Source organism: Camelus ferus, chromosome 8 (genome assembly GCF_009834535.1).
Source record: "Camelus ferus isolate YT-003-E chromosome 8, BCGSAC_Cfer_1.0, whole genome shotgun sequence".
NCBI lineage: Eukaryota > Metazoa > Chordata > Mammalia > Artiodactyla > Camelidae > Camelus > Camelus ferus.
Genome location: NC_045703.1, coordinates 65,952,420 through 65,971,806, shown reverse-complemented (window position 1 = coordinate 65,971,806; position 19,387 = coordinate 65,952,420). Strand labels below are relative to the sequence as shown.

General features: G+C 42.7%; 1 protein-coding gene across 2 annotated transcripts in view; it reads right to left on the bottom strand.

The window, feature by feature from the left end:
• Positions 1 to 930: 930 nt before the first annotated feature.
• SNX9 (sorting nexin 9) overlaps positions 931 to 19,387 on the bottom strand; it is a 95,179-nt gene continuing 76,722 nt past the window's right edge. For both annotated transcript variants that reach the window (XM_032485251.1, XM_032485252.1), the window contains 8 exons: positions 17,553 to 17,656; positions 16,216 to 16,319; positions 13,340 to 13,417; positions 8,866 to 8,942; positions 7,718 to 7,807; positions 5,789 to 5,903; positions 3,711 to 3,802; positions 931 to 2,467 (listed from right to left, as the gene is read on the bottom strand). In XM_032485251.1, the coding sequence (XP_032341142.1) occupies positions 2,420 to 2,467; positions 3,711 to 3,802; positions 5,789 to 5,903; positions 7,718 to 7,807; positions 8,866 to 8,942; positions 13,340 to 13,417; positions 16,216 to 16,319; positions 17,553 to 17,656 (708 nt within the window). In that variant the 3' untranslated portion in view covers positions 931 to 2,419. The remainder of the gene's footprint in view (positions 2,468 to 3,710; positions 3,803 to 5,788; positions 5,904 to 7,717; positions 7,808 to 8,865; positions 8,943 to 13,339; positions 13,418 to 16,215; positions 16,320 to 17,552; positions 17,657 to 19,387) is intronic.

Genomic DNA, 19,387 nt, shown 5'->3' with positions numbered 1-19,387 from the left:
ACCTTGCAGGCTGGGGCAGGGCTCCCTGGATGCTGCATATGCTCCAAGTTAGCGTCTAATATGTGGTGTTGATTCTCCCAGAGCCAGGACCCTCAGGTCCAGGAGTCAAGAGGGGGAAATGGGCGTGGTGCCCCTCACTATTACCTGCAGTGACTAGCAAAATACTGACTCCTGTCCCTGTGATCTTGTGCTCTGCTGGCCTAGAGGTCTTAGTTCCACAGGGAGGAAGGCTTCCACCCCAAGACACGGCAATGATCTCACGGAACTGGAAGTTAACACCGCCACCCCGCCACTTTGGGCTCCTTGTGCCTCAGAATCAACAGGCAAAGAAGGGGGTTCCTGTGCTGGCTGGGGTGGCTGACCCTGACCACCACGGGGAACTGGACTCTACTCCACGCTGGGGTAGGGAGAAGTACACCTGAGGAGGTCCCTTAGGGCATCTCTCAGTATTACCAGGACCTGGGATTAAGGTCAGTGGAAAACGACAACCCAGGTCCGGGCAGGAACACTAACAGCCCAGGCTCCTCAGGGGTGCAGGTTCGGGTCATCCCACCAGGTGAAGAACGACGACCGCCTGAGGTGCCTGCTGAAGTGTAAGATTTTGACACCACAGAAGTAAGTTATGGGAAAGCAGGAGGCATAAACGTCACTTAAGGAATGAACACCCGCCCCCATCCCCGACCCCCGCAGGCTGATTCTCTAGAGAGCCCCACCGCACTGGCATCAGCATTACTGTTTGTTTCTTACAGCCGTCCAGGTGATCATAACACGCTCCCAGGATGGATTACTCTGATTTAGGGATCAGAATCATTATCTCATGTCAGGAGAAGTAAGTTTTGGGGAAAAACTCGTTACCTGAACTCTTTCAGCAGCTGCAAGAAGAAACAATTACCCATTAAAAAAAAAAAATCACACAAAAACACCAAAAAATGTTTTGAAAAAATGCTTGAGAATTTACTGTACATTTTTAAAAACAATTTATTTATATGTTGGCTTCTACATGCTCTTACATTTGTGTAAAACATTTATACATATTCTTTACAATTTGTACATATATTAAATGGCTGTATCATAAACACTGTTCTATGAGATTTTATAAAAGAAAAATCAAGTAGGGAAAATTACTTACAAAACATTAACAAAAACCCGTGATATTGAAGAACAACAAGTTCTCATATTCATTTGATTTCCTCTTCTACTTATTTTTTGGTTTCACTTTATTTGTGCTGGCCCAAAATTTCCATTTTCTAAAACTACTAGGTCAGGAAAATGAAAGCAGTGGGAGGTGATGGATGCAGTAAGGCAGCTGTGGAGGCTGGCGTGTTGTCTGCAGGAATAAGACCGTGTCTGAGTCTCAGATTTAAAGCTGACGGTTTTGCAAAGATCCTGTTCACTTTATGCTGTTAAGTGAAGTACCAGTGATGAAAAAAATTCTGGCTGAAGTTCAGGATGCAGTCGGGAGGAACAGCACCCTGCACTTTTCCTCGAACATACAGCTCGGGGATTACCCCACATTATGCAGTTGCCACCCTTACTGTCCCTAAACTTCTCCATTTGGTGGGGACGGGAGAGGTTTGCTAACCAGTGCTTTGTCTTTCCAGACAATACCCACTGGCCCGCGACTCTGCAATCCCAATCAAGTGGCAAATCACACTTTCCCCGGCGTTTCTCATTATGTCTGAACCGCTCAAGACTTAAAAGCGAGTGGAGAGCTTGGGAGGAGTGTGTGTCCCCAGAGCGCTCACGCCTTCTCCCGGGAAGGGGGAGAGGCACGGGGCAACGGGGTCCGACCGTGGGCTTCTGCAAGCCTGTCCTCTGAAGGCACACGTGCCGCCCACGCACAGGCACATGAGGTGACGCAGCCCGGGGCCCCGCTCTGCTCCTGCTCTCCTGAAAACGTAAGTACTTGTGTCATAAATACATCAGTGAAAGGCATCGAGATTTTCTCCTAAATAGGCAGGAACCCCAAAGGGCTGAAAAAAGTTATAAAAATATACAAACATATATATTTTTTATTCTGGCCTATTTCTTATTTTTAAGAAAGCAATTAGCAATAATCTGACGTTGGGCAGGAACTGGAAGACCGTGCGTGACTCATAAACGACAATTTTATGTAAAATATCAGTGGGGAAAATCCCGAATTTCCCATTCAAAATTCTGCTAACTTTAAGTACTTTCCAAAAATAGACAACTTCCACTGGTTTAAATAATGGATGTGGAAATGAACAAAAGGCTAGCTCTAAATAATCAATGCATTTAGGCTGGTTAATTAAGGAAATGCAGTTTTTTCCCATTCTATTTCTTTTTGGTTTTCTTTCTTTCATTCTTTCTTTTTTTAGTTGATGGGGGAGAAAAATGAAGTTGCGCTGCCCCAAGTCAGAGAGAAGCACTTCGGAGTTTTCTTCACAATCCATTCTTTCTACATCACCGGGAAGCGGCCGAGGGCCTGCCTCAGCTTTTCTGCAATCTGGTGAAAGAACGAAACAACTGTGAGACGTCACTCCCACCACGACTTCACAGCACTCCTGTTATTTCCGTCTCTTGTGAGTTAAGCATTACAAAACATCAAATACTTTAACCGGTCTATGCCTCTAGTCTCTCCCAGCACAAACCCAGCTTCCATGCAGCTGGAGAGACCTACCTCCCTAAGCCCCGGGAGGGGCTGCAGGAAGCCCTGCTTCTTCCCATGCCCGGCGGCTGCCTCTCCGTGTAGCAGCATCTCAAGGCCATGCACCTGTCCTCCAGTCTGCCGGGGCGGGGTGGGGGGGGAGGTCTCTGTGCTTGCCCGGAATCTCCTGCTTTCCTGGACAATTGTGAACTCCTGAGACCCCCCTGGTCAGGCCCCGCTACTGCCACACAGTGAGGAAACAGGATGCACCTTCAACCCGGCCCCGAAACCAGCTGTTTCTGACACACGACTGACAATATGCACCGAGCCCATCAGTCACAGCTCTTCCAAGAACCGACTGCTGGACAGGCACCTGCGGCAGGTCCACCCAAAGGGACACGGGCGTGGATGTCAGTCTGGGGCTCGCCTATCCTCATCCCTGAACGTACATGAGGTGACACCGTGGAAACAGTGGGAAACTAGTAAGAAACATGGCAGCCAGCACATGGTCAATTATGAAGTGACAGAACTTGTCTTCAGATGTCTCAGTTTCCATTTACATGCTAGATCTTTATTTTCCATACACTCTGGTAAACAACAAAATTGCTCAGCAGAGGTACCAAACTGAACTGACTGAAAATAGTAAGGTTTCGCTCTCCCTCTCCTTTCCGTTTCCTCCTTTGCTACACTGCAAAAACCTCATCACGAACAAAGCCGGCCTGTGCTGTCCAAGCAGTGCCAGGCTCCCTCCCCGGCCGAGAGCCTGCAGGGACGGGGTGACCTCATCTCATTCACAGCGTCCCGGTGCACAGAGGGGCTGGAGGGAGGGGAAGGGACCACACAATGAGGGCTTCTTGGGGCCTCACAACCGGCATCCAACACTCCTTAAAAAACAAACCAACCCCTTTTTAACCCACAGTTACTCAAAAGGAAAAGGCAGATATGATTAAAAGAGGTTAAAACAACAAAAAAAAAACCCCAAAACCTTACTCAACATTTAGCTTCCTTTGGTTTATTAGCTAGGATTAAAAACTACAAGCAGATCAACTTCACATGGACTCCTGCTCTCCCGGGGGCGCGGAGGCCTGGCAGCGGGACTTACCGTCTCGTAGAACCGCGCCTGCTGCTCCAGGTACAGGCGGATGACGCTGTTGTAGTCATAGATCCGGTTACTGTGAAAGTGATTCATCTCAGCTACAACCAAACCAAGACATCCGTCAGTTCCCCCAAGACGTCACACGGCAGCACCTGGTGTCTCTGCTCGGTTACGATTAATCACCAACCAGAGTGATCCGGTTGGCCTGCGCCAGTTTCTGACAAAATGTTATCAAGAGGCTAGAAACACCATGTGAACAGTTAAAGGCTGACAGCATTTCCAGTGGATGGATGAGCACTGCTGATTTGCACATTAAACACTACAAAGCCCAACGCCATCACCCGAACGGGCCTGCTGTAAGGGCCTGCTGTTTGAGCAGGAAACCGACTTGGGCCCGTTCCCTACAGGGGACTGCAGTTCAGAACGTCAAGCCTGTTTACGGTGGACCTAGCCAGGTGCCCACTGGGCCCTGCCCGTCCCCTCCTGCACAGGGACTGCCCAGGCAGGTTTCTTGAGGCCCCTTTGAAAGACTGGGTGGAGGATGGAAGCCCTTCTTGTCTTAGGAGGGGGGCAACTAGGTTTTTATTTATTTGCTTATTTAATGGAGTTACTGGGGATCGAACCCAAGACCTCAGGACCTCACGCATGTAAAGCACGTGCTCTACCTCTGAGCTATATCCTCCCCCCTGGGAGGCCTTCTGAGTGGAGCTTCGTGCTGCTGAGAACCAGGGCTGCTAGAACTCAGCCTCTTGGCAGGCAGAGGGTCAGACACCCATCCTTCATGTTTGCTGAATATACTGACTCAGCAAATAAACCCTCTCAAAATTCTCTCAGTACCCCCTCCACCCATGACCAACTCTGGAGAGGCCATCCTCACCAGGGTTCCTTATCACCTCTCCACCTGTCTGTCCCCCATACTCCGCACTACAAAGCCAAATGCAGGCATAAATTCCTACAAAAAGCTCATTGTTCTTAGCTTTATGTTGTTATCAGAAGTCATACAAAGCTTCTACCTACCTGAATAACCTCAAACACAAGTTCAAAACCAGCTTCCCCATGTGAAACCCTTCAAAGCCCAAAGCTTCAATCAAGGCTCCCCCGTTTCTGCTCCGAGTTGCCCTAGTTCTGGAAATGGTTCACACATTTTCTCTTTCCCCCACTACTTCCCGGGTCCTGATGGCTGGTCCATGGAAAAGCCCGCAAACATGTTTTGTTCTCTCCCTGGCACTCCATCTTCTCTGGGGCCTCAGAATCTCAGATGACAGGAGCCATGTGTCCGGCTGGGCTGTCTGACTAACATTGGCCAGCAACGTGCCCCCCGCCCTCCCCCTGTCACTAGCAAACCCTCTCCCTCAAGCAATGTTTTCTTGTTTGTTTTGTTTTTTCCCTCAAAACTTTTTAATGGCTTCTTAATGCCCACGGCAAGTTTAGACTCTTCTGCTGGCTTCTGAGGCCCTCCACAATCACCAAACTTTTCCCCTAATAACCTGCAAGTGTGTTTTATTCCCAGAGGCCAGTGACATCATCTGGTATCACGATTTGCGCACTTCTGTTCACACTAGAACATCCTTCTGCTCCCCACTCTGCCCATGTCTGTCTTTTCCATCCACCAAAACAGGAAAAATCCATTCACTGCTTCTATCTGCTGGAAAACACTCAAAAAAGTACTATCTTCTTTTTACTAACAGGCTAACTATGCCAAAAATGCTATGTACAAGCTCCCTTCACATTCTGTGGTCTCAGGGCCCGGAGGTTACATACCGTTAAAAGCTGAACTCTGGAATGTAACAGAGGGTTGCATTAGGGGCTGATATTAAAGATTATAAAAGGAATCCTCAAGGTCTCTAAGAAATAATAAAACGTACAGCTTTAATCAAGGTGCTATGTCAGGTAAATGTGTGGAAAAGTAAGTACAGCTTTTCATTAACACTGGGATCTTGTAAACAAGAGGCTTATGAAAGTATTTTAAATCAGTTCTAAGTAATTTAACTGCTGTTCACATTTGAATTTCTCTCCAGCAAGGAAAACGGAAAATTTGCTGAGGGAAATACCTCCACTAGGTACACATGAACCTTCTGTCTTACCTTGTAATGCATAAGACATGGTGCCAACGCGCTTCACCATGTTCTGTTTGTCCTGGGGGGTGATCTTACTAGTTGCGACCAGTTTATCACTCTCTTTCACTTTTTCTATTGCTCCCTGTGAAATATAAATTGCAGTGGTATTAACGAAACAAATCTAAAAGGATTGGTCATTAGTTTAAAATATAACGAAGCTAACATATTGTATCATTGACTTGCTACTGAATAGGAAAAAGTCCCCTCAAAAAAAGGACATAAGGGCAGCATCTAAATGTAACTTCCTGTAAGTCACTTAGAAACAAAAAGGTTGCTATTCTTGCAAAACATAACTAAGCTAAAATCTACAGGCTGCAACAAAGCAGAAGACTAAACGGCACTCTATTTCTGTGCTATTTATAAGCCACTGGCAGGATAAGAGCAGGACATGACAGGAACACAGGCACTAGGGTTAGGAAGTCATCCAATCAGGGACAGCCGAGCACGTGCGCACAGGTGCTGTGTCCCCTGCTGTGGAGGGTTCCATAAGCTGGTGCCTAAGTGTGCTGATCATAAGCTTTACTATAATTTCTATAAGAAGCACTGAGTTAATCTTAAATTAATACTTAGATGGAAACAGCTGTAAAAGTTGCCAACCATGTCCCACACCAGTATCATCACACTGCTCACTGGAGCTGTCTGGAAAGAAAAATCCTGTATTCATGTATAAATCATGCTCCACACCTAGAACTCTAACTGCAGGCATAAACTCCTACAACAAGTTAACTGTTCTGAGGTTTTTTCTGAAATTTTAATCTTAATTTTATTTATTTTGTCCCCCAGTTTTACTGAGATATAACTGACAAAAATATTTTATTAGTTTAAGGTATACAACAGAATGAATCTGGTATGTGTACATATTGCAAAATGATTACTATGGTAAGTTTGTTAACGTCCATCACCTCATTGAGTAACAAACTTCTTTTTTCCTTGTGATGAGAATTTTTAAGATCTACCGTCCCAGCAATTCCACTGCTGGGTATACACCCAAAGAAGACAGAATCACTGTCTCAAAGCGCCATCTGCACTCCCACGGTCACTGCGGCACTATTCACAACAGCCAAGACCTGGAAACAACCCAAGTGTCCATGGACAAATGAGTGGGTAAAGATGATGTGCTGAGCTCCACACTAAGTTATCTGAAGCTGCACAAAGCTTGGTTACCTGTGCTACCCCTTCACGATACTCCAGTTATAAAGCCAAATGCTAAAATGCCCACCCGCCGGGACTGTTAGGAGCACAGACCAGTTCTCTGTAGAGATTCTCTTAATAAATCCAAGTACATCACCATATCCCCAGTACTGCAGTTGATAAAAATACCCACGGTTCTGAGGTAACACACAGATTTTGAAAGAGAGAGAAAAATTAACCTGAATCAAAATGTGAGGACACCCCAAACTACTCTTTTATTTAGTTTTAAAAAACCCTGTATGATGGGAATTATATGGTTTTCTTTTTATTAACATAAACACATAAAACCGATATTGACCATTTTAACTTTAATTCGGAACCCCCGTCAGGCTCAGGGACAGAACATCTCATTCCTCTGAGGCCCCGCCCAAGCAGGGGGCAGGGTCTCGCTGACGCTGTCTCTGTACCAAACGCCATGATTAGCGTGTCTGATGCCTGACCTGAGGATACCCGTGAAGGAATAGTTTTCATACTTCCAGTTCTCTCAAAATAATCTTTCTATAGAATAAAAGAAACTAAAAAACTACCCATATATCTCAACATGGCGCGATGGGACCTCACTACTGAAACACCCCAAGCAGTTCCAGCTGATCCCAGAAAGCGGCTCCTGACGGGGGCGGGGAGGGGTGCACTGAAATGTGAGGCTCGTGCACCTGGGTCCCGATTCACCCTGATGTCTTCTGTGAACTTCCACGACCAAGTTACCTTGTGAGCGCCAATAATGTCGGGGAAGCAGCCAAGGAAACCTTTATATTCATGATTACATTCCATCAGGAAGTGGAGATCTTTCTTTGGCTGAAATAAGACACAGACTGGTTATCACTGGCAGAGGAATTCAGACAATCAAGGAGGAGAAGACTGTTCTATCTGAGGATCGTATCAGCCAACTCCACTGGGAGCTACATTAAGTTACTGAGAGTCAAACCTAGTCTTCCTGTAAGAGAATAATCTCCAGGACTACTCTCATCGTAGGTTTTGAAGAAAATGATAAAACAGGTAATTTTTAGGTTGGTTGGTAAAATCACCTATTTTGAGGTGGCCCAAAATATAACACTTAGAAAAAAAACTAGTTAATACTGCATGTTTACATACAAGCAAGATAAATTCAATGTCTAAATTTTAGCAGAGAATAAAAAACATTAAAAATCTAGTAATCATTATAAGTGGCAACTTAAAATTTTTCCATTTGTCTGGATTGTAATTTTTAATGGTTATGGTATGCACAATTCTAAAAATTAATCTTTTTTTACAAGTGTCAGGAGAGTAATAACCACATGAATGTACATGCACACACATATTTCAAGAATCACATGAAACAAAATTTTTTAATTTTAGGGATTTGAAATAACTTAGATGGTTAGTCCCCTTAAGGAAATTTATCTGCTATCTGTAAAAATAATCGAAATCGGGCTATTAAAGACGCCAGTAAAAGCCACGTAGCTATAACGAGGGCTGCTCCATGCTGGGAATTGAGCAGCTGCTTTCTCTTTTTTAGCTATGGGATCTGAGATCCTTACAAAGGTGCTGCCATCACCATTTATCAGACCAGGAAACCAAGGGTCGGACAGGCTAAGAGTCAAAAGAAGGACCTGAGCAAAGCTCTTTCCTCTAAGTTCTCATCCCCCGATAGCTAAGAATGCGCCATCGACACTGGAAGATATTTAAATGTCTTGATGAGGAATTTATACATCACTTTAGCTTAACCTAAGAAACACTATTACCAAGTATAACTAACAAAGATAGGTAAGAAGAGAATATCCACTTGGAAAGTGTGTCTTAAAACAGGTTTTAAATTGAGCATGTGGATTAGGTAGCATAAACTCTTAACTGGAACTGTGTGGTTCTGTTAATACCTGTTCTGCCACAAGACTGGCAATTTCTTCGTAAGTCTTTCCTGCTTCGGTTATTGCATCATTGAGATCTGTTTCACCTGAAAATCATTAGTTACAAGAGTGGTTATAAGTTCCTTTTCATTTAAAGTTTAATTATAGAAAATTTCCAACTTTAAAAACTACAGAACAGTGCGGAGTCCCCGACTACTGTCCATCGCCTGACTGCCCAATGACAGCTCGTAACCAGCCCCCTTTCACCTGTGCCGCCGGCTCCCTACTGCTCCCCTTCACTGCTCACGTAACATTTCACCCATACATTTTACCTAAAAGACATGGACTGTTTAAAAACTAAAAATACCAATCTCACACCTAAGAAAAGACAGCCATTCCTGATACAAATGAGCCAGCCAGTGTGCAGCTGTCTGTTGTCTCCAACCACGCTGGCTGCTTGAATCAGAATGTGAAGACCGTCCACATGGTGTGGAGCCGGTTTGTTTCCTGCATCCGTAAGTTCTCTCTCCTCCATTCTGTTTTTCTTGCAAATTCCTTTCTGTGGGTGTGGAAGAGACCAGGTCGTTTGCCTTGGTACCAGTCTGGGTTTTGCTGACTAAGCCTCTGCGGGGGTCACACAGCCCTGTTCCCTGCACTGCCTGGATCTTTTACTTTTAGTACAGGTTTGCCAAATGGTGCTATTCGCCTGCTCTCACTTCTTTACTAGCCGAAGTGCTTCTATGAAGAGAAACTTTCCTTTATCAACTTTTTGGTTACCTTGAGGTATAGGAACAGGAAAAGCAGGTTAACTGCTTCTTTCGCTTTAAGTTTCAGAATAATGAGTTGATCCTCTACCATCCTCCAAAGGCAACAGAGATTAACTTTTTAAAAAAGTATCACTGCAACTCTGGATTTAAATGTATCTGATATACTTCATAGCATGGCAACTGCTACTTTCACTAATGCTCAAATTTTCTCTTCACTGGCCAGCAGAAGGCTCTTCATGTAGGCACCTGAGTTCTCTGGCTGGGCGCTCTGGTTCATCTCAGTGGAACATAATGTCTAGAAACTGCCAGGTGGGCAGTGTGAGGGGTGCTTCTTGCTACTGGCTTGGATAATTGTTTCTAGCCTTTTCAGTGAACAGAGCAAGGCAAACTGTATTTTTTTAGAAAGAGAAAAAAGCATAATGAACTCAACTTGATATTTTCAATTCAAATTCAGGATTTTAGTGCTTTTCTTAATATATTTTAAGACTTCTGATTTTTATGCTTATCCCTCTTATTTAAAAAAAACCTTGGTTCCTAATAACAGTAGCATAATTACTTATTTGCTTTACTCTACAATATGTGAAACAGTTTTAGAATTACAATACCAACATTGCACGTTGCTAACTATATGGTTACTGAAAACAACTTTAAAAATTTTTAAGTTCTTCTGACGTTAAGGCATCTGCTCCTAGCGACAGTCAAAATACTGTTGATTTGAAGTAATTCCTCTCTGTGTGGTTATGCCTTCATCTTGATCTCAGTCATTTGTTTTATTTTGCTTTTGCTTTCTAGAGATACTTGTTTTACACTGTGATTTAACTGGTTTTCAAATAATTACATTATTTGAAATAAATAATAATTACAAATAAAAACATTCACATGGTTCTAAAGTCAAATCTATAAATCAAGATATTATCAGAAGTCTAGTTTCTATATCTGCTCCTATCCTTCCCTACAGGTAAATATTTGAATATATTTATCGATTATATTTCCACAGTAATCTGTAAGAATAAGGAAAGCATCTTGGATTTGTGCAGGGGCCATGCTAATCATAATCATCTCGGTAGTGTTGGAGCGTTGGTGTATGTGCTATCAGAGGGAGCATGGCAAGTCATATTTAATAAAGCTGAATATCCTTAGGAATTGAAATCATCTGCAGTATTGCAAGACTGAAGAGCACAGCGCTGCCCAAGATATCAGCATGTCTGAGCGAGGGAAGACGTGGAGACACAGCGCTCAGTGCGGCTGACCTTCGTTTCCTTGAAATGGGAGAAGCTAGTTGATGGGGGTCTTGAATGGTTCTTTTTTTTTTTAAAAAAATCTTATTTATTTTTTGGGGGGTTACTTAGGTTTATTTATTTATTTTAATGGAGGTACTGGGGATTGAACCTAGGACCTCATGCATGCTATGCGTGTGCTCTACCACTGAGCTATAGCCTCCCCTTGAATGTTTCTTAAAAACAAGATCTTTAGTAAGATGAATGATATTCAACACAAAACATGTGTTAGACTGAGTCCTTTTAATCCCTGAAAAGGTGCTATTTGCAATATGAATATTTGATAATGTATTGACTAATCATTATATGCACAGAAAATACTGGGGAAGCATTAGGTGGCAATTTGCTTCTCTGAGGCGTGGTTCTGAGGGGGTTAAATGGACGGGCAGTTTGCAGATGGCACAGCATCTTAAGGGCCATCTCCTACTGCCACCTTCCATCCAGGATGCCTGTTACACTGCAGGGCTTCATCCCCACTGCCTGCATCACTTTCTGTTCCTCCTTTCCCCACATCATTACCTTTCCTTTCCTCTATGTTGCTTTAGGCTAAACGTTTATAGACGATGAAACTCTGGGGAGAACCTGACCATTTTGAAGGTAAGTGGATTCTACCAAAATTTAAAGAATGAGTAATATATGAGAAGATTTATTTACAGTATAAAGTCATCAAAGAACTTCTTTAGGATTCATTTCCCAGATTACCAAGTGTCTTCTCTTCCCCACTTTCCAAGATGTGTGGTTCAACTACCTGTAGCCTCCATTAAGAATGCTGTATTTAGGAACTAGTGTGTAATACCTTTGTCTCATTGACCAGAAGAACAAGTGGATTGCTATTTAAAAATTCTATGATCTAGCTCTGAATGCTTCCTAGGTTTTATATATGACTTCAGGTGACAAGAGACCTCAAATCTGGGTACATGTATTATAATCTAGGGACAAACTCTGAATTACTGGAAGGACCATTGTTAGGCTTAAACACCTAATCTTGGAGAGGTTCCATGTCTGGTTAGGATGTGGATGACTGCAAGAGACTGTCACTCTCACCAAAATAAGAAAACACCAAATCAACTAAAAAGTCATACTTGTCCTTAAAGTCATGAGGCACTGCAGGGAAGAAGACATCCAAGTGAACTAAATCCAGAGAGGGGTGAGCCCTGCACCCAAGATAAGCTGCTGAGTTTTGGGGCGCTGGGTGGGTGGACGAGGGAGCCTCCCACAGACAGAGGAACTTTGCTGGGACAAGGGGGACCCCACTAAGCACCTCCTGGACACACTGCTGTGAGGAACCGGAACCTGGGGGAGCTGGTTCCCCACTTGTGGACTAAGGGGTGATGGTGGGAAGTGAGGGCGGGGCTGGAGAACAGGGGCCTCAGGTGAGGTTTAGGGGAAGGCGTGGATTCAGGGGAGTTCTGACTTGTAAGGACATAACTGGAACCGACTAGGTGTTTTTCCAGCATCTCCAGAACACAAGCTCATCCTGTCAAGTACCACAGAACCACACAGATGAAAGGGCTCCCAGACACAGCCCAGTACAGAAGCGATGGCTGTGGTTCCCATCTTGGTTGGCTCCTCCAGCAACCACTTATCTTTCCAGGCCTTGGTCCCTCACCTCAAAAATGAGGGGGCCAAACTAATGAATCCTCAAAGCTCCTGCCCAGACCAAACGTTCTGATTCTAGGACACAATTCAGCCTGGCCAACAAGAAATACTCATATATGGGAGCCCCAAATCTATTTTGGTAAGAGACTAATTTCTTGTTCCTGAAAACACTCATTGACACATTGACATCCAAAGACCTACCTTCCCTGGGTACCAGGATAAACACCACGGGGAAAGTGCCAACTCTATCATTTCTGTAAGTGACAGGACACCCTCGAATAGATGCCACTCACCTGACAAATACTTTTACTTCCTGCTGTTCCATAGGCCACATTAAGAAAATAGAACCCAAAATACGAAAGAAAACAGCTAACTTGTTCTTACAAGTGTTGTCAATGTATATGCACATGAACTCAAAATACCACAAGAAAGATATACAATATGGGATAAACTGAGAACAATTATCAGTCATGCAGAGATGTAAGGCAACAGGAGCTTGTTACTCATGACCTTGATAAGATCTGGCTTTGACAGTCGGACTTGACATCAGAGTTTGGCAGAGAGATGAAAGCGAGGTCAGAGTGTCACATACCACAGCCGCTTGTTTTACTAAATCACAAGAGCCATATCTGAGCACAACAAAGGCAAAGAAGTTGGCAAGAAAATACAGATTATAATAACCCTCCACTTTTCTCAAAAGTAGTAAGGTGAGGCTGCAGAAGTCCTTAGTGGAGCAGTGGAACCAGTTTAATTATCACTGATAAGGATACTTAACCACAGTGACTGTTTGTAAGAGCCTGGGGAGGCCTGTTGGTTTGGATTAGACACTAGAGGCCCAGGAATAAATAAATAAAGATATACCTTGATAACCACTAGAACTGAAGACTGTTGCTAAACTCTGCAAGGCCTTTCCTATCTTCTGATATTCCTTGGGTAATGCTGGAAGAGAAAAAGGAATAAATTATTAACTAGTCGGCTAAGCAAAATGAAACGATTCAACTATTTTCTAAAACTGATTACTTTTATAATAAAAAAATTTAAAGTGGTTCAAAATAGTCTATATTATTTAATAAAATAGTGATGCAAAATTATTGTTTTTAAAAACTGACTGTTTCAATTATTTAAAAAAATTTTAACTAATCAGTTGTTTAGTTAATGGTGATGCTGTTACCATGAAGACCACCATAACCACCTCCCACATTCGCATTCACTGAATGGAATTAGAGGGTCACATAGCTAATAAATGGTATATTTGGCACTTGTGATTCCTAATACTTTGCTTTTCCCAGTCTGCTATGTATGAATGAATGATTATTTGTAAAACAAAATCAAAAGCAAAGAGGTGTGGAGAAAAACATGACAGTGGGACCTCACAGGACCAGGGATGAGGGATTTTAGCTTTCTCATCTATAAAAATAAGATTAATTAAATCACCTCTAAGGCTCTTTCTAGTGCTAAAATTCTGGGCTTCCAGGATCGCTCTGGAGAACTTCCTATAGAAGTCTCTGGATCTTAGGCTACTATCTTTGCATCTGTATATAATCCCCTTAAACACATCTGTTGTCTTTCCAAAGAAACCATTATTTATTTGCATCTGATGATAGTGCAGTATTAAAAAAGAAAAATGATTCAAATGTTTCTTAAAAAAAATTGAGGCCAGAGAAATTTGACATGTAGTCTGTAAGCTGCAGTAATCAGGAAACACGAATTCAAACTATATTAGCTTACTTAATTTTAATAAATTGTTTACCCTTTTGTAAGTCAGTTTTTGCCTCTATACCGGGGGTTAAAAACACCTGCCGTGTGCTTCACCACGCGGAGTGTGTGCTAGATGTATCACTTCACAGATTAGGAATTTAAAAAAACTCTTTTATGGGAGAAAAGAAATTATGCCTGAATCAAATTCTAAAGAAAGCATTTCAACCTCCTTTCCTGGCAAAAGAGAGCAGCCTAAAGCTATTATTATTTCATAAATTTGGCTTATGAATTATACAGGACATGGAGTTAACCAGATGTTTACACATGAGGGATTTAATGCTTTAAAAGAAACCAAAATCTCAGATTTTTATGATATCCTTGGACTTAACTGTAAGATTTGCATTCATTTAAAATTTTCTTAAAAAAAAAGGAAACAGATGAGTTTACAGTTAAAATTAATTTTAAAAATTAAATTACTTCATTTATTTCTTAGAGAAGTGTCACTCCCTTTTTTGCCTATGTGTTATTCTCTGTGTCCAAAGGCTTGAAACAGATTTTGCCTTCTGATGCTGCATGTATGTATGTTATTTTTTCAGACTCAGTTCTATTTTTGGTATTTCTTTGCCATGGAAAAGGAGCAACTATCACTACTCCTGGTGTCTTCCCCTCAAGCATGAACAGCTGGTACACTACAAATAGTTCTGTTGATATAAAACATCATGTGAATGGTGGAGGGCCATTCAGTGTAAGGCCTGCCTTCTTCCCACAAATGGCCAGATAGTAATTATTTTAGGCTTTGTCAGGTGGCAGGTGTCTGCTGAAAGTACTCAACTCAGCCACTGTTAACTAACATGACAGTAGCCAAGACAATACATAAATAAGAGGGCATGGCTGTGTTCCGATAAAACTTTATTTACAAAAACAAGCAGCAGGCCAGAGCTGGCTCTAGACTGTAGTCTGCCACTCCTGACGTAAGGCCATGACCTTAGGTCTGGATTCAGCAGATCTGAGCGTTACTGTTACCCTCACTGTGCTATTTCTATAGTTCATCCATAAGTCACTTCACTCACAAGTCTTGTTCACTAAAATTATTTTTTGATGTCAAATTCTGATTTCTTCCATTTATTTAGAAGAAAAAAACCAACTTTAAAAAATTCTTTACAGAAACAGATAATTAAGCTCTTTCCTATGCTGAGTACCAAAGTATTGATATAATTTAAAAGTGGATATGTATTATTTTTTATAATTCAAAGTAGAAGCCATTTTTTTTTTAATGGCTGAATGCAACCAGTGTGCTCTTAGGGCTTATGAGTGGAAGGCCAGACAGTTCTTAGTGACAGACTAGACCTCTTTTTCCAGAGATTAACACAGGTGACCCAGGGCTGGAGCTCAGTTTTCTCTTTGGGACTCGGAAGGCTGTGCTGGCAGGAAGGGCAGGGTAAACGCAGGTGACAAAGGCTGGGTCCCCTCGGGCAGAGTGACTGACTGCGGGCGGGCCAGCCTCCGTCGTGTCCTGAGCCTTAGCGAGTGACAGGGCAGCTGGACATCTGACTGTTCTTCTCTCCTGGGTCATGTGACAACCGAGCAGCATGGGTTTGAGGACACAGGGAATCAGTTCAGCAGAATGACGGCCTGCACTACAAGGAAGGGAGGGGGACACGGAAGAGCAGGCAGAAGGCAAGGGTGACAGCGCCACCTCCTCCTCAGCAGTGCGCCAGGTCCGGCCCCTGTTCCGTGCTTTCCACCACTGCCTATGCTGGTTTTTCCTCCTAATGAGAGCTCCAGTCAAGTATACAACATCCTACCAAATGATGACTATTAAAATGTAAAATTAAAAATAAAAAATATTTAGTGCACATGGTGTTTTTTATGAGCGTTCCTGAATTGGCTCTGTTAGAGCCAATTTTCTATTGTTTAACGAGGGTTGAGAAGGGAGGTTCATCAAAGGCCGTGGGGAAGACATCCCTTGGGTTCACCACGTGCACTTCTGTTTGAGGTGGCGGGGTCCCCCATGACGGGCGGCTGAGGCCGGCACTCACGTCCGGTGCACCGCTTCCAGTGCTCCTGCCCCACCGTCAGCAGCTCCTTCACGCCGTCATCCATGGCTTTGGTGAATTTACTAACAGCATCACACTTCTGTTCTCTGTGGGGCAAAAACACAAGAAGGCGTGTCCTTGACTTCATTATCACATGTCCAAACAGTGTGAGGTGCGAGAGGAGAGAAACCCACATGGGCAGGGGAGCTCACACCCGACATAACCACAGGCACCTGATTCTTCCACTGTAACGGCTGCCCTTTAGCTGAATCAGTCCTAAAACAGACTTGATTCAGGTTTTTAAAGAACTACTTCAAAACCTGCGGTTTGTGTTTTAACTCTGCTTCCTTTCCCCTCAACTCTATGTGAATTTTAAGTAAGATTATTGTAAAGTAAATAAAATCTTCATTTCTTGAATATCTTACTTATTGACATCTGATCACTGGAGGTACCACTGAATCTATAAACATGTAGTATGAGTTGCTAGTGGTCATTGTTCATTCATTCCAGCAAGTACTTTAATGAATCAGAGAAAATAACCCAGATACACAGCACGTGATACTGAACGTATCAGCTCCTTAAGGACTGAAAAGTTCTCACCAACCTGAAAAGATCATCACAATATACTTTAAAATAAAAAAAAGAGAATACACTGTGTGAGGTCGTTTTTGTTTAAATAATCAATTATTCCTTTAGATACATATGTATACGAGGGTTGGAAGACCACAGACCTAGATCGGTATATTAGCATTGATTTTTCTCTCTGGGTCGTTGGAAGACTGTCTATATTTTTGGTAATACACAAGCAATGAAGATTTTATGCTAAGGAAAAAAGCTTCTTAAAATTAACCACCCCTCTTTCTTATTGGTCTTTATGTAGAAAAGGAACTCCTCCAGATTTTCAACCAAGCCTACATTGAAAAGAAGATCGCATGATTAATAACAACAGATTAAAAAAACACAGATAAGGCAGGTTTGGGATTGCTTCCTTCAAGGCAACGTTCAAAGAGATTTCTGCCCTGTAGACTATTCTGTGGGTGTTAGCTGGCCCGGTGCCACCATTTCATCATACTTTACTAGAAATAACCACTAACCACTATGTCAACTTTGAAATCACTGACTTCAAGGTAGAAAGGAAGCAGACTTCAACTGCAGTTATGGTTAGAAAGACAGTGCGTCGTGTACATAAGACGCTTTCCCCATCATCTGACTACAAACCCCACTCATTTTACACACTCTGGTCTGACAACGTGAATTCCAGCTGCGGTCGTACTGGGTAGGATCTGCAAGCAAAGGAGGCGAACACAGTGTGAGAAGGATAGTCTGGCCGTGTCTCTTACACTTCTAGCAGGTCCAGGTCTGGTGCCTCTGGTTCCATGGTGGAAAATATCATAACTCCCACCAGCTCATCTTTCTCGGCCTTCCTCTTCCCAGTCTTCCATTCCTGTAAACAGGAACATTACGTCAAAGTGGAGCAGAGTCAAACCGGTCTTTCACAATCCCCTGACAGAACTGGCTCACTGATCATCTTTATCTTCCTAATTTTGGGGAAGCAGCTCCTATACTATCTCCACACACAGAGAAGTGCCCCAAACAAAAACACACAGTGCAATGAATTCTCACAGAGTGAATTCCTGTGTTAACTACCACCAAGGCCAAGAAAGAGAAAAGGGCCAGCATTCCGAAGCCCCCTCCCTAATCACTACCCCCTCCCTCCCTGACAAAGGTGACCATTATCTTCTCTTTCATGGTTATCATTTCTTCAAGTTAGAGTTTTACCACCTGAGTCCCTACACCATGGTTTTGCTGGTTTTTTGAACCAGCTAAGAACCCTACATTACATATCCTTTTGTGCCTGGCTTCTTTTGTTCAACCGAGGCTGAAGAGCTACATTCACACTGTTGTGATTGCTGTAGTCCACTCGTTTCACTGCTGTACTATATATTCCATCATATGACTATTCCCCAACTTAATTACCCCTTCAACTACTGACAGCAAACCCAGCCTTGGCCACCTGACAAATAAAGCTGCCATGCACACGTCTCCTGGTGCACGTGTGCATGCGTTTCTGTAGGTGTATATTCAGGCGGGGAAGGTTGTTCAAATAGATAATGTCAAACTGTTCCAAACTGGTCTCACCAATTTTCACACCCACCAGCAGTGTGTGAGCGTCCCAGAAACTCATCTCACCAAGAAGACACTAGTAGTCAGTCTTTCTAATTTTAGCCATTCTGGTAAGTGGTACTGGTATTCACTGTGGTTTTAATTTGCATTTCTTATTACTAATGAGATTAAGTACTTTTCTATACATCTACTGATGACTCAGCTATTTTCTTTTGTGAAGTACATTACCACATCTCCTGTTTTGCTACTGGTTTACCTTTCTTATCTATTTGTATGAGTTTTCCCATATTCTAAACTGCAGCCCTTGGTTTGGTTATATATCTTCGTATCTTTGACTTGTTTTTCCTTTTTTAATGGCTTCTTCTGATAAACAGAATTTCTTCATTTTAATGTCACCTAACTTGTCAGTCTCTTCCCGTCTGGTTAGTTGGTTTTGTGTCTTATTTCAGAAATCCTGCCCGACTCTAGGGGTATGAAGACTTTCTCCTCTGTGACCTAGAGGCTTTATCGTGTTGTCTTTCACATTCAGACTTGTGAACCATCAGAATTTTTTTTTAACTTAATACAGTGGAAATTTTCAAACATACAAAAGTAGAAAGAAAAGTGCTTTAATAAAGCCCTCTAGACCAGCTTCAACAATGGTCAGCTTTTTACCAGTCTTTTTTTTATCTCTTCTCCTCCATCCTACTTTCTTTCTTGCATAATTACTTCAATGGAAATCTCAGATATAGTATCACTTCACCTGTGAATAGTTCATCATGTATCTTTAACAGATAAGGCCATGTCTTAAAAACATAACCACAGTATCAGTATCAAACCTAACAAAATCAACAGACCGTTGTGAGGGAATGACCAAATTTCATTTTTCCAAGCGATGTATCCAACTGACGGAGCATCATTTACTGAAAAGCCTGTCCTTCCCCCACTTACTCAGGACTGTCTTTGCCATAAATCAAGTGTTCATTCTACTCTGTTCCACTGATCTGCTTTCAAAATTGTTTTAGCTTTATGATGAGTCTTAATATCCAATAAAGTCCTCTTCCAATTTTAT